This window comes from Ranitomeya variabilis, chromosome 1, assembly GCF_051348905.1.
Source record: "Ranitomeya variabilis isolate aRanVar5 chromosome 1, aRanVar5.hap1, whole genome shotgun sequence".
Taxonomy (NCBI): Eukaryota; Metazoa; Chordata; class Amphibia; order Anura; family Dendrobatidae; genus Ranitomeya; species Ranitomeya variabilis.
This window is the reverse complement of record NC_135232.1, coordinates 90,244,609-90,270,827: the sequence shown is the minus strand read 5'-3', so window position 1 is coordinate 90,270,827 and position 26,219 is coordinate 90,244,609. Positions and strand designations below refer to the sequence as shown.

The 26,219-nt window shown below is 43.1% G+C and overlaps 1 protein-coding gene across 4 annotated transcripts in view; it reads right to left on the bottom strand.

Annotated features, from left to right (window-relative positions):
- The window catches only part of IPO11 (importin 11), a 518,704-nt gene that overhangs the window by 320,033 nt on the left and 172,452 nt on the right, over positions 1–26,219 (bottom strand). For all 4 annotated transcript variants that reach the window (XM_077286029.1, XM_077286021.1, XM_077286008.1 and 1 more), the window contains exons 17-18: positions 5,387–5,420; positions 1,901–1,941 (exon numbers count right to left, since the gene is read on the bottom strand). In XM_077286029.1, coding sequence (XP_077142144.1) covers positions 1,901–1,941; positions 5,387–5,420 — 75 coding nt within the window. The remainder of the gene's footprint in view (positions 1–1,900; positions 1,942–5,386; positions 5,421–26,219) is intronic.

The following is a 26,219-nucleotide window of genomic DNA, read 5'->3' as shown; positions in this document are numbered from 1 at the left end:
CATAGAAGAAAGTGGTCAGTCAAAAACTCTATATACTTTGTTGAGATCATTTTCACACCGTCAGGAACCCTAAACGGGCTTGCCAACTCTCTCCCCATGATTCTGCCTCCTTCTCGCTGATGTTGCATTGTTGTTGGGACATGGTGGCCATCCACCAACCATTCAATACTCCATCCATCTGGAACATCCAGGGTTGAGCGACACTCATCAGTATAGAAGACTGTTATAAAATTATTCTTCATGCATGTCTGGGTCAACTGCAACCATTTCTGCTTTGTGAGCACTGTTTAGGTATGGCCGAATAGTATGTTTACACAAGTCTGAAAGCCTATTTAAGCTCCTACAACTTGAGATTTATGGGAATCCAGAGGCACAAGTAGCTTCAAATGCCTGTTTGCTACTTTGTAATGATATTTTAGCAGCTGCTCTCTTAATCCGATGAATTTCTGGCAGAAACGTTCCTCATTATGCCTTTATCTGCACTAACCCACCTGTGCTCTGTATCAGCCAAAAATCTCTTCATAGTACAATGAGCAGGCTTAATGTTTTGTGAAATATCGAATGTTTTCAAACCTTCTTCAAGGTATTGCACTATGTTGATGCGTTGGCAACAGAGAGATCCCTTTTCTTTCCCATGTTGCCTGAAACCTGTGGCCTACTTAATAATTTGAACGTCCTTCTTTAGCAGTTTTCCTTTAATTGGACTCACCTAGCAATTTAATTATTACAGATGATTGAGATTGATTTCAGTGATCTAAAAAGCATTGAGATTGAGACCATCCATGAGTTTATTTGAAAAACAAAATATTAAATCGTTATGACACTTAAATCCAATTTGCATAATAATTTAGAACGTGGTGTACAGTATAAGACGACACATATAAAAAAAAATTAAAAGCTCCTGTTCTCTTGGCACTCTGTTCTGGTCTTTTCTCTGTGCCCTGAAGCTCCACACAGAAGACACGATATAAGGATGTCTACAGGTCTGCTGTCTCGGTCACACACGCTGAATGGTGGAAGAAGGAACCGTGGGTTCCCTCCTTCACCATTACATCCATCACTATTTGCCCCCCCGAGAATGAAGATAGTAGAGAAATCGGGACCAGGGCAGGGAGGCCCTATTGTGCAGTCGTAGGCCACTGTTTTCAGCCCTTCCGATGTCTCAGTCCGAGGGTCGGACAGGAACATTCAAAGGGCCGAATGTGGCCTGAAGACCACAGTTTGCCCAGGTCTTGTCTGCAGAAATGAAAGGGTCCAAGAAAAAGTCTTATAGAAACATAATGTTACAAAAAGTGTTCAGAACAGTAACCTACTACCATTGGGGGTTTAGCTAAGTTCTAGACTAGTAGCCATCTGCTTAGTAAGCAAATATAGTCCCAGAGTTATTGCAAAATGATGACAAATGAGAGATGGCACGTCACTTATAAAGCCACGTGTACTGGGGAGTGAAAAATCAGCTCCTTAACCATAGTATGCAGCAGTAAAAGGAAACCAAAGATAAAAACTGCAGGAACAAATACAAACTCCAGACACAGGCTTCCAGAACCAGCAGATGAATATACAACGCGCCTGATATGTCGAGGAAATCTACACGGACAGAACTCTCCCATTATATGCTTCTCAATAGAAATGAGTACAGCACACAAAGGAGAGTCTTCAAAATTCACTTACTGACAAGCCAGCCACTGATTAGGATGGACTCCCTCATGGCAATGTCTATGTGTTCTTCTTACTGGTTTTAGGTCATAAACTATTACGGTAGATATTATTTTAACAGTACATCAGTTAAAAACTTTAGCGCAGAATCAAAATAAGAGAACTCTAAGAAAACATTTTTTGTGCAAAAACTGCATCCACATCATATATTACCAACATTGTTATTGGTATTTATTGCACCTACCGGCAGAAACGGTTCAGTCCTGAACTCAAAATCATCAACTGGTAAATTGGAAGATTAAGGAAAAGGTCAACCATAAAGAATTAGCACAGTGATAACGAGCCTTACTGATGCTTATACTGCTGTAGGCGCAGCAGAACTGGAGAATAATTATACACGTGTATATTTACATACATACTCCACATTGAAGCTGTAACACTAATAGGGAGAAGCAGTGAAATTAAGGAAGTCACATGACGGATAGACATATTAATGATATGCAAATAACGTAAAAATGGAAACATTTTCAAAACATCTCGATCTATTCATTATTGAGTAAGAGCACAATGTGCAGAAATCCCCACACTTTCAGCCTTGGCCACCATCAATAAGGATGTTAATGGGGATCTCGAGAATGTTCTGCACGCTGAATGCACTTGGGCGTGCAACTCATCAGGCCATTCAAGCAGCTCACAGTAGCACAAGCAAAATATGGACCGGCGTTATGTTGATTCGGCTCCAGGACAACTTTGGAGAAATGGCCGTACCACTGGTCACACCACCAAATCAATGTACAACTGTGCTGTTAGTGTACCTAGAATGAAGACTACAGGGGTCAGGCTATCATATATTATGGCATGCCACACCATAATTCCAGGAGTAGGACTGGTGGGACATTCCCTTGTGAAGGCCTCATCACGGTATTACCCATGTGCCCTCCAGACCAATTTCTGGCTATCATGGTGTCCAAGGTAAATGTGGGACTCGTCACTGAAAAGGCTAGACCCCCATCCTAGCCTCCATCTGTAGGGCAACAACATGAAGAGGTCCTTCATGGGGGAACATCACACCGGTCCTACTCTACTTCCTGAACTATGGAGTAGCATAATGCACAGAAACAGGACCCCTCTGGTCTTCATTCCATGCACACAAACAGCTCGGCGTTGCATTAATTTGGTCGTAGAACCAGTTGTATGGTCATTTCACAAAAGTGTAAGAGGAGACATTTTTCAACATGACAAATCTAGGCCATACGTTGCAAATGCCACCATGACCTGCTGCGTCTCTGAACTTATCTCCCATCAAGCACATCTCTCATGTCATTGGACCGCAATTGCAAAAGGAACAGCCAGCAGCGGATCTTGATGATTTGCCTAAGTGCATTCAGCACAGCAGGACATTCCTCAGACAACCATTAATAGCCTCACTGATCGCTTCTAAGGTGTGTATTTCTGCTCCTGGTGCTAATACTCAATACTGAACAAATCGAGATGGTTGGAAAAATGTTTCCATTTTTTTAATCATTTGCAGATCATGTCTATGCACCCTGTGATTTCCAACATTCCACGACTTTTCCCTCTTGGTGTTGCAATTTCCATAATGAAGAATTTGTGTGTGTGTGTCTCTCTCTCTATAGATATATATACAGTACAGACCAGAAGTTTGGACACACCTTCTCATTTAAAGATTATTCTGTATTTTCATGACTATGAAAATTGTAAATTCACACTGAAGGCATCAAAACTATGAATTAACACATGTGGAATTATATACTTAACACAAAAGTGTGAAACAACTGAAAATATGTCTTATATTCTAGGTTCTTCAAAGTAGCCACCTTTTGCTTTGATGGCTGCTTTGCACACTCTTGGCATTCTCTTGATGGGCTTGAAGAGGTAGTCACCAGAAATGGTTTACATGTCACAGGTGTGCCCTGTCAGGTTTAATAAGTGGGATTTCTTGCCTTATAAATGGTGTTGGGACCATCAGTTGTGTTGTGCAGAAGTCTGGTGGATACACAGCTGATAGTCCTACTGAATAGACTGTTAGAATTTGTATCATGGCAAGAAAAAAGCAGCTAAGTAAAGAAAAATGAGTGGCCATCATTACTTTAAGAAATGAAGGTCAGTCAGTCCGAAAAATTGGGAAAACTTGAAAGTGTCCCCAAGTGCAGTTGCAAAAACCATCAAGCGCTACAAAACTGGCTCACATGAGGACCGCCCCAGGAAAGGAAGACCAACAGTCACCTCTGCTTCTGAGGATAAGTTTATCCGAGTCACCGGCTTCAGAAATCGCAGGTTAACAGCAGCTCAGATTAGAGACCAGGTCAATGCCACACAGAGTTCTAGCAGCAGACACATCTCTACAACAACTGTTAAGAGGAGACTTTGTGCAGCAGGCCTTCATGGTAAAATAGCTGCTAGGAAACCACTGCTAAAGACAGGCAACAAGCAGAAGAGAATTGTTTGGGCTAAAGAACACAAGGAATGGACATTAGACAAGTGGAAATCTGTGCTTTGGTCTGATGAGTACAAATTTGAGATGTTTGGTTCCAACCACCGTGTCTTTGTGCGACGCAGAAAAGGTGAACGGATGGACTCTACATGTCCGGTTCCCACCGTGAAGCATGGAGGAGGAGGTGTGATGGTGTGGGGGTGCTTTGCTGGTGACACTGTTGGGGATTTATTAAAAATTGAAGGCATACTGAACCAGCATGGCTACCACAGCATCTTGCAGCGGCATGCTATTCCATCCAGTTTGCGTTTAGTTGGACCATCATTTATTTTTCAACAGGAAAATGACCCCAAACACACCTCCAGGATGTGTAAGGGCTATTTGACCAAGAAGGAGAGTGATGGGGTGCTACACCAGATGACCTGGCCTCCACAGTCACCAGACCTGAACCCAATCGAGATGGTTTGGAGTGAGCTGGACTGCAGAGTGAAGGCAAAAGGGCCAACAAGTGCTAAGCATCTCTGGGAACTCCTTCAAGATTGTTGGAAGACCATTTCCGGTGACTACCTCTTGAAGCTCATTAAGAGAATGCCAAGAGTATACAAAGCAGTCATCAATCAAAGCAAAAGGTGGCTATTATGAAGAACCTAGAATATAAGACATATTTTCAGTTGTTTCACACTTTTTGTTAAGTATATAATTCCACGTGTTAATTCATAGTTTTGATGCCTTCAGTGTGAATTTACAATTTTCAAAGTCATGAAAATACAAAAAAATCTTTAAATGAGAAGGTGTGCCAAACTTTTGGTCTGTACTGTATATTCATACACACACTTCTACATGGTAATTGCAACATAGTGTGTGTGTATTAAATAAAGAGATTAAAGTCTCATATATAATCTGCAGCCTCTGTTATCTGCCAGAACAGTCACATATTTTTTTAATTGACAACATAGGTTTACTATTATGAATGGACATTCACTTTATATTATTAATGCTAATAATAATAATTTTCCTACATGGCCGACCCTTGCCATTTGTTACAATGGAACTCATGCAAAGTTTGGAAATTGTGGCCACGTTCAATAAACAAATGCTGTTGTCACTGTCACTGTTAATATTTGGTAATCAATTATTTCTATTTTCAGAAGCTTAAACAGTTTTAAGGGCAAAGTGGTACCGCAGTGCTCAGCAGGGGCAACACAGATTTAATTAGAATGGCATTTATGAATAGAGCAACATATTTCCATTCGCAAACACACAGCCGAAGGATATCCAACTTCAAGGTTGTAGCGGTCTCAATGCGAACCTGGAAGACAAGAATACAAAAGATAAAACAAACCCCTGTCATTAAAGATGCCGGTTATGTGCTGCTACTACAGCATTATGTAAATATATTGTAACGGCGATAACACACACATATTGTTAAAGGGAAAAGAAGAAAATAAAGAAACTAAATGTAATTACAAATAAATCCCTACATACCTCTTACTAGTAAAATACATTTGTTTTGTCTACTGAGGTAATCATTGTAGGGCATTAAAATGGCCGTAGATTTGTTACTCTAACAGAAAGCAGTCCTAGAATGGCAATAAGAAGACAGGTAGCTGAGAATTTGTAGTAGGAAGCTGCATCGCCTCTCTGGACGTGTAGGAAAATGTGTCTTCCATTGGACATTCCAATATTGGAGCTATGAGATGTGCATAGATAAGAAGAGACTGCTCACATTGCTTTCCAACTTGTCTTTCTGATTTAACACTGGAGATATTGTGGTGTGGGTGGGGGGTTTGAGGCAAGAAGAATCCTCTTATACAGATGTCTACTCTTTTTATCAGATATAGTACTGGATATACCAGTGGTGTCCACCCTGTCTATATGATCTAATACTAGAGATACCAGTGGTGCTGAGGTAAGAAGAGGTTGCTTACACTGCTGTCCACCCTGTCTATATGATCTAGTACTAGAGATACCAGTGGTGCTGAGGTAAGAAGAGGCTGCTCACACTGCTGTCCACTCTGTCTATATAATCTAGTACTGGAGATACCAGTGGTGCTGAGGTAAGTAAGAAGAGGCTGCTCACACTGCTGTCCACCCTGTCTATATGATCTAGTACTGGATATACCATTAGTGCTGAGGTAAGAAGAGAAGGCTCACACTGCTGTCCACTCTGTCTATATAATCTAGTACTGGAGATACCAGTGGTGCTGAGGTAAGTAAGAAGAGGCTGCTTACACTGCTGTCCACCCTGTCTATATGATCTAGTACTGGATATACCATTAGTGCTGAGGTAAGAAGAGAAGGCTCACACTGCTGTCCACTCTGTCTATATAATCTAGTACTGGAGATACCAGGAATGCTAAGGTAAGAAGAGGCTGCTCACACTGCTGTCCACTCTGTCTATATGACCTAGTACTGGAGATACCAGTGGTGCTGAGGTAAGAAGAGGCTGCTCACACTGCTGTCCACTCTGTCTATATGATCTAGTACTGGAGATACCAGTGGTGCTGAGGTAAGTAAGAAGAGGCTGCTCACACTGCTGTCCACCCTGTCTATATGATCTAATACTAGAGATACCAGTGGTGCTGAGGTAAGAGGCTGCTTACACTGCTGTCCACTCTGTCTATATAATCTAGCACTGGAGATACCAGGAATGCTAAGGTAAGAAGAGGCTGCTCACACTGCTGTCCACTCTGTCTATATGATCTAGTACTGGAGATACCAGTGGTGCTGAGGTAAGAAGAGGCTGCTCACACTGCTGTCCACTCTGTCTATATGATCTAGTACTGGAGATAACAGGAGTGCTGAGGTAAGAAGAGGCTGCTTACACTGCTGTCCACTCTGTCTATATAATCTAGTACTGGAGATACCAGGAGTGCTGAGGTAAGAAGAGGATGCTCACACTGCTGTCCACTCTGTCTATATAATCTAGTACTGGAGATACCAGTGGTGCTGAGGTAAGAAGAGGCTGCTCACACTGCTGTCCACTCTGTCTATATGATCTAGTACTGGAGATACCAGTGGTGCTGAGGTAAGAAGAGGCTGCTCACAATTCTGTCTACCTGATCTAATACTGGAGATACAAAGAGTGCTGATGTAAGAAGAGGCTGCTCACACTGCTATCCACCATAGCTATTTGATCTAATGCTGGAGATATGATGAGTGCTGAGTAGGCATGAGCGAATAAGCTTTGGATAGCTGCATCGAGGGAACCCAGATACCTGGAGCGCTCCTGATAATCACCTGTTCGGCACTGCAGCTGCATGTGTCATGGTTGTGTGACAGTCACAACACATGCATGGAGAACCTGTGTGTTGTGACTGTCACACAGCCGTGACACATGCAGCTGCAGCGCCGAACAGGTTTTTATCGGGAGTGCTCCAGGTATCCGGGTTCCCCATGCAGCTATTCGGTAAGCGCTATAAATATTCGGATAAGGAGTTATCCAAAGCTATTCACTCATCCCTAATGCTGAAGTTAGAAGAGGCTGCTTATACTGCTGTCCACTCTGTATGTGATGATATAATAAAGCAGATATCAGGGGTACTGAAGTAGGAAGACAATAAGCAAATAACAGTGTCTCCACGCTTGGACCCTCCCCCCCAGCTACCAGCTGTAATCTTTGGGAAAACCTGGAAGAAAGCATTCAAAATTTCCTGCAGCGCCACCACAGGAGAAATAAAGTATTACACAATAATACAAGACAGAATAGGTCTTCCAGAAAAAGAGATGCTCTCTTTGTAATGGCCATCCATTCTGGAAAAGAGATGAGGACCAAATTATCTAACACACAAATTCCTAATTGAGGATTCAAAAATAGACAGCCCCTTAAGTGATAGTATTTGATTGCATCAGCATTTGCGCTTTTTGCAACATTTTATTAATGGGGTTTTTTAACGCAAATTAAAAGCTGCTTTTCTCAGTACAGAGAAGCTAAGAGATGTCAGAAACCTCATGCACATGTTGCTTTTTTCTCTGACTGAATTGGAAAACTGCTACTTTTGTGTAAACTGCAGTTTCTGCAGCGTTTTTTCACCATGGAAAGCAATGAGAAAGTGCAAAAATGCTGCAAAACAGCGCAGAACATGTGTTTTTGCCCTTTTTCTAGTGAATGAAACTAACTTTATTAAACATGCACTGTAGACAAATGACACAAAATGTGCACCAAAAACACTGCAAACCTGTTTTTTTGCAAGCAGCTTTTGTACTGCCAATAAAGCAGGTTTGGGCTGCAAACAAAATGCAGCAAAAAAGCAACGTGTGAACATAGCCATAGACTTGTCTGCTACAAGATCATATTCAAAGTCAGAATAAGTGGAGGCATTGCTGGTGATCTGCGTTATGTTGTGGTTTCTCATTCAGTATAGCTAACACACAGAGCCGGTGTTAGGGGCAGACAGAATAGGCAACTCCCTCCCCCTCATTCCCCTCTGCCTCTGACACAGCGGGTGCACAATGACGTCACTTCATTGCACACCATGCTGTGCGCCGGGCAGTGCCGCCGCTGAGATTGGAGCGGAGCCTGGAGAAGCGGGGGAACGAGGAGGAGAGGTGAGCATTGTGGTTTTGTATTTTTATGTATATGTGTATATATATATATATATATATATATATATATATATATATATATATATATATAAAATCGAGTGAGTACTGATGGCCACAATACTGTAGGTCTGTTGAGCTGGATTATATTCTGGGAAGGGGGGGGGGGCTGGATTATATTCTATGAGGTGGCTACATTATACTATATGAGGGGGGCTGCATTATTTTCTATAGGGGGGCTGAATTATACGCTATGAGGGGGGCTACATCATCTTCTACGGGGGGCTACATTATACTATATGAGGGGCTACAATACGTTCTATGGGGATGAACTATACTATATGAGGGGCGCTGCATTATATTCTATGGGGGAGACTACATTATATTGTATGGCAGGACTGCATTACACTATGAGCGCACTACATTATATTCTATAGGGGGCTGTATTACATTCTATGAGGGGCTTCATTATATTCTATGGGGTGGCTGCATGATACTCTATCGGACTATGGGCAGTGCATTAAACTATATGTACTATATGGCACCTGCATTATACTGTATCGAGGACTAAGGTGAATGCATTATACTATATGAAGAATTATGGGGTGCATTATACTATGGGGGTGCATTATACTATATGGAAGAGTATGAGGAGTGCATTAAACTACCGTATGTGGATGACTATAGGGAGTGTATTATACTATATGGAGGACTATGGAGAGTATTATACTATATGGAGGACTATGAGGAGTGTATTAAACTATGTGGATGTCTATAGGGAGTGTATCATACTATATGGAGGACTATGCGGAGTGTACTAAACAAAATGTTCAAAATTATTGTCAAATTTCCGTTTTTTTTTTCACAAATAAACGCAAGTCATAACAAAGAAATTTTACCACTATCATGAAGTACAATATATCACAAGAAAAGAATCTCAGAATTAGTGGGAACCATTGAAGTGTTTCAGAGTTATAACCTCATAAAGTGATAGTGGTCAGTATTGTAAACATTGGCCTTATCAGGAAGGTGAAAACAGGCTTCGGGTGAAGGAGTTAATGTAGATAAATGTAGAGTGATGCACCTAGGAATCCCATTGCTGCGTATATGTTAAATGAGAGTATACTCGGGACTACAGAACAGGAAAATGATTTGGGTATTCTGCTTACAACTAAGCTGAGCAGCAGTACTCAATGTCAGGCAGCAGCCGCAAAAACAAACGAGATTTTAGAGTGTATAAAAAGAGAGATAAAATCCCGCAATCTCAATGTATTATTACCCCTCTATAAATCACTTGTGTGTTCACTAGTGATGAGCGAGTATACTCGTTGCTCGGGTGATCTCCGAGTATTTTGTGGCCTCAGCTGCATGATTTACAGCTGATAGCTTGAATACAGGTGTGGATTCCCTAGCAACCAGGCAACCCCCACATGTACTCAGGCTGGCTAGCAGCCGTAAATCATGCAACTGATTCAACAAAAACTACAGTTAGACCAGTCAGACTGTGGAATGCCCGACCACAAGAGGTAGTAATGGCAGACACTATAACAGCTTTTAAAAAAGGGCTGGACGATTTCCTTAGTACACAGAACATTGTGGGTTATAATTAAATTAGTGACAAGATGTACAATTGTTGAAAAAAAGTTGAACTTGACGGACCTAGGTCTTTTTTCAACCTACGTAACTACCGTATTTTCCGGCATATAAGACGACTGGACGTATAAGACGACTCCCCAACTTTTCCAGTTAAAATACGAAATCTTCTTAAAAGTCGGGGGTCTTCTTATATGCCGTATGTCGTCTTATAGGGCCGGTGACTAATGTGCCTTTTGGGGTGGGGAGTGGTCCCGATGACGAAGGGAGGGGGCGACTCACAGGAAAGTGTGAGTGGAGTAGCAGCCCCCTATTACCTCATTGCGGCAGCGTGGGGGTCTCTGTGCTGGGGAGCGGCGGCTCCTCATTGCGGCAGCATAGTGTTTCTGTGCTGGGAGCGGCAGCTCCTCTTCGTGCCGTGGGTGCTGTGGGGCGGTGCATCTTCTTGCAGCGTCGGGGCTCCTCCGGCATCTCCTCGGGACGAGATCTGAATCTGAGCATGCGCCGCCCCCAGTGGCCATTTCCCCGGAGGCCACCGCATCACAGCAATGGAGGTGCCGGTGCCTCCGGGCTTTGAGGAGATGCCGGAGGAGCCCCGACGCTGCAAGAAGATGCACCGCCCCACAGCACAGAGCCCCCAATGGCACAAAGAGGAGCTGCCGCTCCCAGCACAGAAACACTATGCTGCCGCAATGAGGAGCCGCCGCTCCCCAGCACAGAGACCCCCACGCTGCCAGAATGAGGTAATAAGGGGCTGCTACTCCACTCACACTTTCCTGTGAGTCGCCCCCTCCCTTCGTCATCGGGACCACTCCCCCCCCCACCCACCATATGCACATTTGTCTGTACCCGGCGTATAAGACGACCCCTGACTTTTAAAAAGATTTTGAGGGGTTAAAAAGTCGTCTTATACGCCGGAAAATACGGTATGTATCTAAGACCTTCGCAACCTTAATGTTGCAGAACTAACCAATGGTAATGGCGTCATGAATCCCCACCGCTGCCACCAATTTGTCACGATTCACACCGTGACCGTCACCCCTACGTCACGGATCGGGGTGACCTTAGGCCAACAGACGGCTATCGCATGTGCAGGGGGCTTATCCTAGTTATCCCTCCACTGCTACAATGTGACGAAAAAAACACACACAAGGCTATTGACCTCCTAGTTTACAGCAGGGGCTTATTTTAGGTATCCCACTGCTCTTCAATATACCACGAGCTGCAGGGATTTATGTATATCCCGCTTTACAGCTCTGCTTGAACTTGCAGTTCTCTGGCGCCTCCTTACCCTCAGGTCAGATTAGGTACTGCACCTAGGGTAATTAGTCGCCAGAACGGCTGCCGGCTATGTACTGGCTATTGGGCACGCTGCAGTGAGGCGATCTAACTACTCCCGCTCAGGCAGGAACAATATTTATCAACGCCGCAGTCGCTACAACGACACCCAAAGGCCCCGCACACAGTATGCTGCCACCAGCTTCGATTAAACAGGTCCGAAGCTAACCCAAAACAGTAGCGTAATTCCCTTCAGAAGCCTTAGGGTACGTTTCAGAGCATGAAGAACAAATCTAGTATTTTAAATATTTTACTCCATTAAAGATTAAGGCAGTGTTTATAAAAAGGTATAGAAGATGCTACAATATGAGACAATTGAAAATCGGTACAAGGTAATTATAAAATAAAGGGATTAAATGAGAAAAGGTAAAACTCACATGTTCTCAGTTATTCAGGCAAAACCCATGCTGGCAGAGCTCCCAAATGTCCCAGTGCATAGTTCAGCTCCTCAGGCAAAACTCAGACAAAGACTCTCACAGACTCTGGAGGCTGGGTAAAGTGGAGTCACTTAAATAACCACAGCCTTGTGACATCACGAACAGGGCTGGCTTCCTCAGACCCTCCTATCTCTTCAGTCTTAGTAAATTTAACACAAGTTTGTCTAATGCCTGTATCTCTGCTACAGAACATGTCAGAATCATAACACACCCAGCATTCATCTTGTATTAACATTGGCGTTCTAATGAGACCAAATTTGGGTTTGATGGGATGCGTAGTTCCAGAGAGATCCATACTCTGTCCCTGTTGGAACTAGAAGCCCGCCTTTACCGTGGCCGATAGACCCGCCGATGGAGATTCACAAACTGGATGTATTATTTTCCTAGCTTAAACCGTTGGCCCAATATCTTATCATATTAGAACAAAGACCCTCATGGATTTTGGAGAACTTCTATACCAGTTCTAGCTGGATAGATGGGAGGGGGATGAGTAAGTTGCTCAGAGCCTGGAATTTACAGCCAGAGCAATAAAAGCTCTTCTACACCCATTGAAAAGAAAAGCTAAATCCTGAAGTGAAGGGGGGCCAACGCCCACCCTATAGGTGCTGGCAATAAGAGACTAAAACTTATATTATATTTCATACAATATCGTGACAATTGGTTACAGAAGAATTTCTAAATTACTGAAGGTTACAGTGAGCACTGTTGGGGCCATAATCAGGAATTAGAAAGAACATGCATAAAACCGGTGAAACCGCTCAGAAACTGGCAAACCCCGCAGAGCACAGTGCGTGCGCTGGGGTGATTTATAAGTCTGCAGTCACACATAGTGACTGCAGACTTATTGATTTGGACCGGATAACCCCTTTAAACTGGCCACAACCAGGAGCTGCCAGCAAGATTTCAGACAAAGAAGCGAAAAGAATTATCAGAACAGTTGTCCAAGAGCTAAGGACCAGCTGTGGAGAGGTACAAAAAAACCTAAAATCAGCAGGTATAATTTGTTTCAAAGAAAATTAAGTAATGCACTCAGCCTCCATGGCCTGTATGCAGGCATACAAGATTCCCTTGAGGTACAAAAAGCATGTTCAAAAGCATTTAATGTTTGCTCGACAACATTTAGACAAGCGTGTGCCATAGTAGGCGAATATAGTCTAGTCAGATGAGAGCGAAATTTAACTCTTTGGATGCCATAATTCACACTATTTTGGAGGCCAAAAGGCACAGCATATCATTCCAAAACAGCATACCAACAGTGAAGTTTGAAGGTGGTAACATCATGGTGTGGGGCTGTTTTTCACCATACGGCACTGGTAAACTTCATACAATTGAAAGAAGGATGAATGGACAAATGTTCTGAGACATTCTTGTTAAAAAAAAATCTTCTGCCATCTACCAGGATAATGAAGATGAAAGGAAGTTGGAAATCTCAGCAAGACAATGATCCCACACAAAAAAGAAAACTCTCAATTGGTTTCAGAGAAAGAAAGTCAAGCTGCTAGAATAGCCGAGCCAATCACCAGACCTGAATCCAAAAGAAAATGTATGGAAGAAACTAAAGCTCAGAGTTCATAGAAGGAGCCCAAGGGACCTTCAGGATGTGAAGAGTGTTTGTCTGAAAGAATGTGCAAAAATCAAACCTGAGCAATGCCTGTGACTAGTTTCTCCATACAAAAGGTGACTTAAGACTGTGTGCACATGATGCGGATTTAGCGCGGAACCGCAGAGTTTTTTTCCGCGCAGAAACGCTGCAGACCCGCACTGTGATGTACAGTATAATGTTAGTCTATGGGAAAAAAAAGGTGTGCACATGGTGCAGAAAAATCAGTGCGGAATTGCTGCAGATTTCAAAGAAGTGCATGTCACTTCTTTTGTGCGGATCTGCAGCGTTTCTGCACCCCTCCATGATAAAAATCCGCATTGGGAAAAACTGCAGAAAATCCGCACAAAAACCGCACTAAATCCGCATAAAAACAGCGGCAAATCCGCAGCTGCGGATTCTGCCAGGAGATGCGGATTTTGTGCAGAAAATTCTGCACCTCTTTTCTTACGTGTGCACATAGCCTAAAGCTGTCATCGGCAACAAACGATATTGTATGAAGTATTACTTACATTTTAGTAAGCGTGTTCAATACTTTTTCCCATTTCTAATTATTATACATAACTTAATTTATGGATGTCTATGGTTTGATGTTTATGCCTCTGTGGATTGGATGGATTGTTCCGACATCTGGTGAGAATGTAATGTCAATAGCATATTTAGAATATATTTACTTAGAAAATTGTTGACATGTTCAATTTTTTACTTTACCTGCTGTAGTTGTCACGTGTTATCAGATATTGTAATATTGGTAAGGGGGGATTTGGCAGCTAGACATTACCTAATTAGACCGCTTATAATTAGCAGATGCGGATAAACAGACGAAACCTGACTGCAAAGATACTAAATCTAAGCTGAAAGCTGCACTGTTCATGATGGCATTAAGGCGATAGAACTGCACGCTTATCAGCCTCCATGTGACGCTTATCTTTAAATGTTTTAATTAATGGCACAATTAATTGTCTTTAACAGCACAGAGTTTGTCCTACGCTATCTGCGCGTATCTGCACTAAATCCCCCTGCCTTCCGATTCTAAATTAACTACACAGATGCAATGACATGTTAGAGGTGCAAGGATTTTTTTTTAATTTTTTTTAATCAGATTATATTTTAATATCAGCATAGAAAGAACTGAGCATTTTGGGCAACAGAAAATTTACATATCCCAGTCTGTCAGTGTTAAATTAGCAGATTAAAAAAAGTGTTCTGATGAAGGTGAGAAACAGATGGCACATTGGAAAATATGTAAATGATCAGTAATGACATATAATGACAATACTTTACTATCCGCTGCTGGCTCGGCCAATCACAATCTGTCACGTTTTGGGGAAGAGGGAACATTGGAGGAGATTTAGTGATGTTTCAAATGCAAGTATAACAAAAAATAAAAACAAGCACATTTTGCCAATTTATTACAGGGTGTATACCTTGCCTGCTACAAACAAGTGTAGAATTTCACCAAATATAGTAAGTTACAGAAATCCTAATAATCCAGCAAGGGATTAAAGACAGCTGCAGATCAGTAGGTAATATCTATAGGGTAGAAGGAGCTGAATAGAAAAAGATTCATCATGGCTTGTATTTAATAAATTTGCATCTTTTTTTTTTTAAATTTAGGAGTCCAGTAGGCAGTTCTACACAGTAGTACCGCCCCCTAAACTTCTAAACATAAAAAAAAGTTATACGGTAAATGTATTAAACACAAATTATATTGACCTTTGTCCTGCAAAACCTGAAAATCAATTTGCTCAATACCATGTTAGGAGTGAATGTACAATGTGATAATGTGATAGGTTCATTTAAGGGTTTTATGGGATCAGAAAAAAACATTGGTCTACTCTCCCCCACTAATTCTTGTGTCTAATATTTCAGATCTACTGCATTCGAATGGGGCTGATCTACCGTACTAGACACTGCCCATGGATAACAGTGGCGCTGGAAGCAAACGCAGTCTTATTTCTAATGCCAGACACTTCTAATATTTTGCCTAATGAAGCATTTTTAGAGAATTACAGAGGCAGAGAAGGTTCAACGCTGGTGGTACCATTTGTAGTTTCTAGGTTACAGAATTGTAATGTATCCGTAAAAATCAGATTCTATAGGGCTCTGTATGGCATAATATTACTTTCTCACATCCATAGACTTGAATGGGTGAGCATCATCCGATTTCCAGAAAAAAATTGAGCATGCTGTGGTTTTTTGCAAACACAGATTCAGTCAGTGAAAAAAAATCTGCCCCCGCCCACACCAGGCTCTGTAAGTGCAATGTCCATAGACAGTGAGCTGCCTATTACAGGAGGGGGCGTGTCAGACTAGAAAGCACACTACTGTGTCCCAGCAATGATAAGCTGCTAGTGATAAAACAATCATTGCAAGCAAACAAAATCGCAGCGTTTAATAAGAGAGGCTTTGATGAAATTGGTGTTTTAACCCCAACCTCATGCTGTCTTCAGATTACATACCAAAAAGCTGCTGACGGATTCCCTTTAATATTGCAGATGAGAAGGACCAGTGTAGACTGTACTGTGATGATGTATGCGGGGGAGAAAGGTTATGTAGTGGTGCTTGGAATTATCCAATATACGAATTTCCCCACAGACATAAGCAACGGAAAGCCTGGATTAGAGAAAAGCAGACAAACAGCTGAGGTCTGCCGATCGAAATGAGACAAGTGTATTATGACATCTTGTGTGTTCAGCTAAATTCAACTCATCTCAACAAAGGAAACATCACTAGTCATCCACCCCTGAAAGGGGAACCAAACTTTCAAATAACTTTTCAGAATACACTTGAGGAAGTAAACTATTTCTGCCCATTATAGAACATGCACTCTGCATTTTCACCAGTTTTCCCCTCTGCAGGCTCGAAATCTTTAGCAATTGACTCTGAGCTGGTGGGAGGAGACTAGCTGCACAAGGGAGCACAATGAAGGAATTCCTGTTCTTCTTTCCATTTTAGCAGCCAGACAGCAGCAGAAGCAGTATGGAGGGCAAAATACAACGCCTAGATGTGAATCAGGTTCTGGGGTGATGTAAAAGATTTGTTAGCAGAGGGAGTCATAAAGAAGGTGCTGAGATTTCTATTTTGAGCTCCTCACTCAGCTATAGAGTATAGTGTAACCTGACCCCTCACTGTGCTGGCAGTCCACCTTGTCTGAACAAGACACAGATGAGCTGTTTTTTGTTTTTTTTTCAGAATGAAAAGTTCATGAAGCAGTGAGGGATAGAGTGCGGAAGAGGGATAGAGTGGAGAAGAGGGATAGAAATGGCTCATAAGTGGGGGAGGAGGCGCATTTCTCTGGTAAGATCTACTAAAGTATCTAAAATTAAATGATGAGCGAATATACTCGTTACTCAAGATTTCTCGAGCATGCTCGGGTGTCCTCCGAATATTTTTTAGTGCTCGGAGATTTAGTTTTTTTCGCCGCAGCTGAATGATTTATATCTGTTAGCCAGCATAAGTACATGTGGGGATTCCCTAGCAACCAGGCAACCCCCACATGTACTTATGCTGGCTAAAAGCTGTCAATCATTCAGCTGAAGCAATGAAAACTAAATCTCCGAGCACTAAAAAATACTCGGGGTCACCCGAGCGTGCTCGGGAAAACTCGACTAACGAGTATATTCGCTCATCACTAATAATATTCACTATTGCTATTGAATGATGCAAAGTTTGATGAAAGTTTAGCTCCCATTTAAGGGATAGAGAAAGGTTTGGAAACAGAAAAAATATTAAGAATTTGTTTAAAATGATGAATAAACATCAATATGAATTTTTACAAATTTTAGAGGTAATTTGAAATATTTAGAATTGAGAGTCCTCAGTGGTTGATACCTTTTAATGGCTAACTGAAAAGATGGTAACAAATTGCAAGCTTTCGAGACTACATAAGTCTCTTCATCAGGCAAAGACTAAAGGTAATTTAAAAGGTAAAGACTAGAGGTAATTTGGAGACCTAAAACGGTTAAGAATAATTGCTTCACAAGACAAAAAACGGTTTTGGGCCATGGAGCTTACTTACTGTGAACTCTTATTAGCTAACCATCCAATATAATCTAAGAGCAAGAAAACAGCAACATCACACCATTGATCAATTACCAGAATCAATACTGATCAGATGGGTCCTGGGGCTTCGTACACAGCAAGTTTTCCATCCTTAGGGCTTGCTCACACAAGCGTATAACTCGGATAAGTGCCATCCGATGTTTTATAGGACCAATGTTATACTACTGCATGTAGAAAAGCCGCGGAGACACCATCACGTGTTTCTCAACGCAAGCAATGAATAGCCAGGTCTTTCACCGGGAAGGAACAACCACGGGAAGGGCAGCATCCAATAAAGGAAAACCACCTATACCAAAACATGGTATCCATCCACAGACAGCTGTTTCGGGGTATTTGCCCCTCATCAGTGTGGAGTAGGAAACTGGCTATTAATCGATCTGATTCTCTCAAAAGACAGTATCATCGCCTGTGTAAGTGAGCCCTTAATGCCTGCAGTCATGGCCGAAAGTATTGGCACCCTGGAAATTGTTCCAGAATTGGTTGAGCAGGTGCACATTCACATTGTTGCAATTTAACAGACAAAAATCTATGCTCTTTTGATCAGCCTATGTTATTTACATGTACTATTACTAGTGATGAGTGAGTGTACTCGTTGCTCGTGTGGTCTCCGAGTATTTGTGACTGCTCGGAGATTTTGTTTTTGTTGACACAGCTGCATGATTTACGTCTGCTAGCCAGCCTGAGTACATGTGGGGGTTGCCTGATTGCTAGGGAATCCCCACATGAATTCAGGCTCTTCAGCAGCCGTAAATCATGCAGCCGCCGCGACAAAAACTAAATCTCCGCGCACTTACAAATACTCGGAGATCACCCGAGCGTGCTCAGGAAAACCCAAGCAACGAGTATACTCGCTCATCATTAATTACTATTTACTTACTGAAGGGTATTTGATCATTTTGCTTTTATCCTTAGTTTTGTCTGTTAAGGGCCACGGTGTGAATCTGCACCTAAACATTGCACTTATAACAACACGTGTTCTGACTCATTATTTTGGTTTTGCTTTGAACAGGCTGTCCATTACTTTTTCATTGATGACCCATCCTTAGGGTCCGACACCAGGCACCCCCGCCGGTCATCTGTGTTGCTGACCACCGGCAGGGTACTGCACATCTGCCTCCTACCGACACAGATAACAGCTGAACAGACGGGGCTCCGGGTGACGGACCCCAACCAATCAGATATTGGACCGATCCTGAGGATAGGTCATCAATCAAAAAGTAATGGACAATCTCTATGCATGATGTGTATGATGGTCTACCTACTCTCCACTGACAGTTGATATCAAAAGAGAGAAGAATTGGAATTATGAAATAAAGGAATAATTGTATTTTCCTGGCTGGAGATAATCTGGTGCTATAGACCTCTGACGGAGGCGTACTCCACTCTGCCCATTGAAAACACAAAGGCTTGGCCACGCTGAGCATACACGGACATAGGGCGGTGAGGATAGATGGCAGAACACTCATACGGTCAACAGCTAACAGCAATCTACAGGCACCATCAGACACAAATACCCTATTAATAAAGAGAAGCTTGTAATAAAATACCGTATAGAGTTTTTAAGTAAATTGCTCCCGACAAATTAACAAAAATGAGCATGGCTCAAAGCAAAGGAAGACGTCTCTTCGAAGAAACATATGTTAGGACATTATCATCATGCTTCTGTATATGAACACATAGATGCCAGCCAGGACATGAAGAGTGTTCCAGCTCGGAAGCACATAACTATTTAATTCCAATTTCCATGTGAAAATGGCAATTTATTTTCCAATTACCAAGTCAACAAAAACATTATTGCACCCTTGGGGACGGCATTTGTGACGCTTTCTACAGAAGGTGGCGATAAGCGGATGACATTGCTAGCAGCAATAAAGACAGAATACTTCATAAGAGGACAAAGATACAGGACAACACAAACCGCGGGGGAGAATAAAGGGAAAACTAAAGACAAAGCATCAGTCGGCGGGCAATAACGGCAGCACACACATGTATTGTCGCCGTACATCTGATAAACCATTGGTAACGTCCTGTTGCTGCCGGATTCAGAGAGGCTTTATCGGTTTCTGCAGTCTTGCTGGATGTTATTAAAAGCAAGAAACACATTAACTTGCGCTTGTCGATCACCTGCCCTAAATCCCAGTAAGTTTCCGTTCTCTTTCTCCGACATTTAGCGCTAGCACTTAGTACTGACAAGCCTGGAATATGTGAAGATGAAAGACAAGAAAAAAAAAAATTAAGAAGCAAATTGGCGACTTTTTTTTCCCTGAGAAAGGTTTCCTAATCCATGTAGTGTATGAACTGTCTTTGAAGAAATGTTTTTGTATAGTCGCATTGATCTCCGAGACGTGGAAGATTTGTCTCTGTGCTGCTGCCGAGCATAAAGCCAGAATTTAAGCCTCTCTCTTTTTTTGCTATACAATTTCTCTCCCGAGCACCCATTTCCTTAAATTGCTCCTGCTCCTTCACGCTTTATTCCCTTTGCTTGCATGTTTTTATTGTATAACAGCGCGCTCAGACACGTAGGAGGGACATACAACAAGTCTGGAGATCAGACAAGAACTGTATATTGTAGGAGAGTCAATTAATTCTCTATTCGGAGGGGTCTAGGAAGCCAAGGAGAAGGAAGTCTACTGTATGGCAGACAGACGTATAAAGTGTCCAGAATACGGCTCGTAATTGTCTGACGTGCTGGCTCTCTAGATGGCAGGAGAAGTTGGCACCAAGCATCCAGAAGAGCCGTAGTCTGGAAAACACTGCAATACATATACACTAGGATGGTGAAAGTATCGGGAAACCTACAGGAGCATTATGACATCCCATCCTACAGCTGGAAACCCACAGGCATCATTGAGGAGCTGATTTCCACTCTACAGACATAACAGCTCCCACTCTTCTGGGAAGACTTTCTACAAGAGTTTGGAGGGATCGGTCATCCAGAAGACCATTTATGATGATGGAGGAGACGGCCGGGCTCACAATCCCCATTCTAGTTCATCCCAAGGGTGTTGGCAGGGGTAGAGGTTAGAGCTCAGTGCGGCTGATCAAGTTCTTCCACCAAACTGCCCCAACCATGTCTATATGGACCTTGCTTTGTGCACTGGGGCACAGTGTTGGGAACAGAATCACAAATGTGGCGGCTACAATTGTCCAATTGTTTGCTGAAACATTAAGATTTCACTTTACCAGAACTCAGCAGCCCAGATAATTTCACAACCTGACCTGTTACACTGGTGGCGTCCTTGTAAAGGACCATACTGGTATCGGTAAGCCTTTAGAACGACCCACTCTATCATAAATGTTAGTAAAGGCAGACGGCACAGCAAGAGGTGGTCTTTGGAATGTGGGAGGAAACCTGGGAACCCGGAGGAAACCCGCACAAACACGGGGAGAACATACAAACTCATTACAGATGTTGTCCTTGGTGGGATATGAACCCAGGACTCCAGTGCTGCAAGTAATACCAATTAAAGGATTTTTTTCAGTTGTGGCATATCGATAGGACTTGCTGAACCAACTGACCAGACCCCACTGATCTATATCCAAGTTTTGGCTGCCCTATATGAGAGCAGCAAAATTTAAAGGCAAAGACCCTGATTTCAGGGATGTGTCACTTAATGAGCTGCTTACTGTAGCAGTGATAAAATCACGTTCGATATAACCCCGCCCCCACACCACTGATTGGCAGCTTTCTGGCTATGCACAGTGGACAAGGAAAGCTGCCAATCAGTTGTGTGGGTGGTGTTATACAAAACTCATGAATATGGAGGACTACCTGGCAGCAGGTTTACTAGTCCTCTAGTGGTAATCTCCTGCTGATAAAACAGTTATTTTATCAAAACTACAGCGAGCAGCCCAGTAAGTGTCACATCGCTCGAATCAGGGTCTCTGCCCATACATCATGCTGCTCTCAGATTAGGTGGCAAAAACCTGGTGACAGAGTCTGTTGAAAAAGAATAACCATCTGAGAGCAGCATAAAATAGGGACAGACACCCTGATTCTGGCTCTGTATAACTTACTGAGATGTCTCACACCAGCGGCAGGGACTAGTCCGGGGAATAGACACCCCACTGGACTAGTCCTGGCTAATTAGCATACATGAGAGGAGGAAAAAAGCCAAGAAAAAGTGCTTTTTCAGCTTAGCACAGCAGTTTTATCACACAACACACATTATTAAAAAGCATGAATAAGGCTCTGTATGATACTGGTGGCAGTGTGGGGACATTTGGGAACCTGGCACGTTCCCGTTAGCATGTAATTTTTTTACAAAACAATTAACACTGTAAATAGAAAACTTAAAATAGTGGCAAAATGACATTTTTTTTCATACCAATTATATAGATTAACACTTTTGCAAATAAATTAAGGGCTTTATATACTCCAAATAGTGATTTAGTTTGTAACATAACCACTCATATCAAAACACCATCTCCTTATGAATATGCGCTCTCATAAATAGCAATTAACATTTAGTACCTAATACTTCAATTACTGTCATTATAAATAGTAAAATTATTACAGCTTAAAGGGCTGAGAAAAAATTCTCTAGTAAAACCTTAAGGATAGCTTGACAGTTATTTAATGAGGAGCGGCTCGCTGCCGTGAAATGTATTCATTATGCTGCCTGTCCTGAACAATGCTGACAAAACGATACAGCATTTAGCCAATTAAACAAATTACTAATGTGATTTTTGTGACCCCCCCCCCCCCCCCGCCTCCTTCTCTGCCTCTTAGTGAGTGAAGAAGAAGAAGGGAATATACATATTAATAATGAGATATTCTGCATTTGTTGAAGTTTGCGTGAATCGATCACACTTTGGATGGGACTTCAAGATTATTTATGGGATACACAAGCTGCTAATTAGGAAAATTGCCCTTAATAATGATAAATCTAGTTACAAACTTACACTTTTTAGAACTAGTTCAGCGAAAATCAGATAGTAAAGAGGACCACAATAAGAGCTCACATCAAGGACAGGAATTTCAGGTTGTTTTATACATGTACTGTGACAAAGTCACTGGCTAAGTACTGGAGGGGAGATATGTTTCACTGAGGCTACTAGCTTCAGTGATCTGAAGCACAGAAGTTTGGTCCAGCACACTAGGTGTTGAGAGGGGTTAATTGGTCATTTTAAGGGCTGTTTTTTTTTTTTTTAGAACAATAGAGTGGATGGGAGGTTGCTCTCCATATCTCCACCCCAGGGTATGGTCTGGGATATAAATTCTCGGCCTTCTGATGGTTCGGTAGGCCTGGAGAGTGGAACTCCGGCGCTATGTGTCCTGACGTCCTTTGCATACTCTGTGTGAACACTGCTGCAGATTATGTATTTGCACTGGTGTGCCCAGCGGCCAATCTCTGATTGTAGGCTGGCTGTCTCATTTGGTATTACCGCACCTGTGCATTCGCCATCTTTACTTGGGCCCACTGAACCATGTAAGTGCATTTCATTTGAGGTCTGGACAGATAAGCACCTTTTGCCTGTTTTTTCTGTTGTGTTTTCTCTAGAATAGTGGAGTTTTTTTCCTCCTTTTGTGGTTTTTGTCCTTACAAGGAAGCTGAACCCTTGCATGTTATTGTCTCCTGAAGGGTGGATCCCCGCAACAACACGGACTGTGCTGTATGTTAAGTTTTGTTTTTCCTTTGGCCAATAAAGGCCTTGTTTATTTTTGCTTACTCTGCACTGGCTTATGCAGCCCCTTAATAAACCAGTGAGAGACTTAAAGAGACAGCGTTCATGTGCCTACATCCGTGTGCTGCCGAGTGAGCAGATCTTCCACAGTTGGTGCTAGAAGTGCGGGCAATTTCCCAAGGAAGCACATGTGATGGCTTTGGACAAACTGCATGTCCTGGATGAAGGCGGCCATAAGACAAGAAGTGACATCAGACAGTATGGAGGAGCTGATCAAACTCCTGGTCCAGGTCCAACAACAGCAGCATCAACAGCAGGTACAACAGCAGCAGAGGGCACAAGGAACAAATAAACTGTTGAAGCAGCAGCTCCAACAGCAACAGGAGGTGCTTACGTGGCAGATGGAGACCAGCCGTTCCTTCCCCAAGTCCAGGTGATGATACGTATGTCCAGAAGGTGGTAAGATGAGCGATGCAAAAACTGACCCCAGGTGATGATGACCCCCTCGCTTCCAAATGTTCGATCTGCTGCATTTGGTACAGAAGTGGTTGCAGCCGGAGTCCTCCACCCCAACCCAGATAGTAGAGCGGGTCTTAATGGACAGAATCCACTTCCTTCCCAAGCCAGTGCAGACCTGGGTAACCCAGTGAGATCCCAGAAATACGGATGACCGGGTTGGCCTAGTAGAAACACACCAAGTGGTTGAGAGATCCCTAAGAAAGCCTAGTGGTGTTGCAACCCCATACTGGGGTACCCAGAGGGAGCCAGAGTCCCAAAAGAGGGGTAGTAGAGCCACCAAGGGGGGGTGGGGGGGATCAGAGTTCCCAAGAGGTCACTTAGGGGTTGCCAAAGGCCGCTGGTAAAGACTTGCTCTGCTGGAGATGTCACGGTCCTGGACACATAGCCGTTGTCCTATGTCCTTCGAACAGATGGACTGGCATACCCCGTGACAAAAAATGTAATACGGGTGTCGGGACTCTTGGGCTCAGAGAACTTTGGTGACCTTGGAAGGGCTACACTCCCCCACCAGTTGATCCCAGGGAAACATGAGGGCATCAGCTGTATCCACGGGGACACCAAGGACTACCTCGTCGCCAGAGTGACTAAAAAATGAACAGTGGCATTGAGTCCCATAAGGTTGGAGTAGTCAAAGACTTGCAACACCCAGTGATAATCGGGCAAGACTTTAGCCTGTTCTGCGACTCGTGGGGAAAGGCGGGGTGCCCACTAACTTAGACAGAAGCCAGTTCGCCCATGAAGAATCCCCACTGCAGTCGGAGGCGGATGAGTTCCCTTTGCTGACGACGAAGACGAGACAGTGACCTATGAGGATTCCTGAGCTGTGGGTTTCTGGGGGGATTTTAGGACTGCTAAAATAGAGGACCTTACGTTAAAAGAGGTATGGGCAATGTTACTGTGATAAATGGGGTTGCCCAAGAGCTGGGGGCTGACACCAGGCTTCCTTATTTCGTAGTTTATGAGGATTTGCTATATCGGGTCCTTAAATAGAGAGGGGAAGTATTAGAGCAGCTGTTTGTAAGCCTAGGGTACTGGACCTGGCCCATTCTCATGTCTTGGGGGGGCATCTGGGCACAGCAAAACCCAAGAGTGGATCCTTCCAATGTTCGTCTGGGCCTGGGTGCCACTGGGATATTGTTAATTATTGTCGATCCTGACCCACATGTCAGTTAACTACTCCAGTTTCTCACTTCCACAATTCGCTTGTTCTATCACCTATTATAGAGGTCCCATTTGACCGAATTGCCATGGACCTGGTGGGCCCCTAGTTAAATGCGCCAGTGGCCACCAATACATCTTGGTGGTCATGGACTATGCAACAACAGTACTCGGAGGCGGTACCACTAAGGAACTCATCCACCGAGAGTAAAGGCTGAGGTGTAGTCCATATTTTCTTCCAGACGGGCATGCCAAGGAAGATCCTGACGGACCAAGGATCCCCGGTCATGTCCAAGGTAATGAGAGAGCTATGTAAGGCTCTCCAGTTTACATAACTCAGGATGTCTGTGTACCATCAACAGATGGACGGCCTGGTGGAGAGGTTCAACGAGACACTAAAGTCCATGCTTAACAAGGTCGTGGAGAAGGACGACCAAGACTGGGATTGCCTACTCCAGTATTCAGTTGAAATACCGCTCACATATCAGACACATACAATACACCCTGCTCATATATCAGACACACACAGCTGACATTTTAGAATCACACCGCTCACATACCAGACACAGAGCACTCACATATCAGACACACAACAAAAACACAGCTCACATACCAGACAAATGCAGCACAGACACCGCTCACATATCAGACAAATGCAGCACAGACACCGCTCATATATCAGACAAATGCAGCAGACACCGCTCATATATCAGACAAATGCAGCAGACACCGCTCACATATCAGACAAATGCAGCACAGACACCGCTCACATATCAGACAAATGCAGCACAGACACCGCTCATATATCAGACAAATGCAGCACAAACACCGCTCACATATCAGACACATACAGCAGACACCGCTCATATATCAGACAAATGCAGCACAGACATTGTTCACATCAGACAAATGCAGCACAGACACCGCTCATATATCAGACAAATGCAGCACAGACACCGCTCATATCAGACACATGTAGCACAAACACCGCTCATATATCAGACAAAAGCAGCACAGACATCGCTCATATATCAGACAAATGCAGCAGACACTGCTCACATATCAAAGGCAGCACAGACACCGCTCATATATCAGACACATGCAGCACAAACACCGCTCATATATCAGACAAATGCAGCACAGACACCGCTCACATATCAGACAAATGCAGCAGACACCGCTCACATATCAGACAAATGCAGCACAGACATCGCTCACATATCAGACA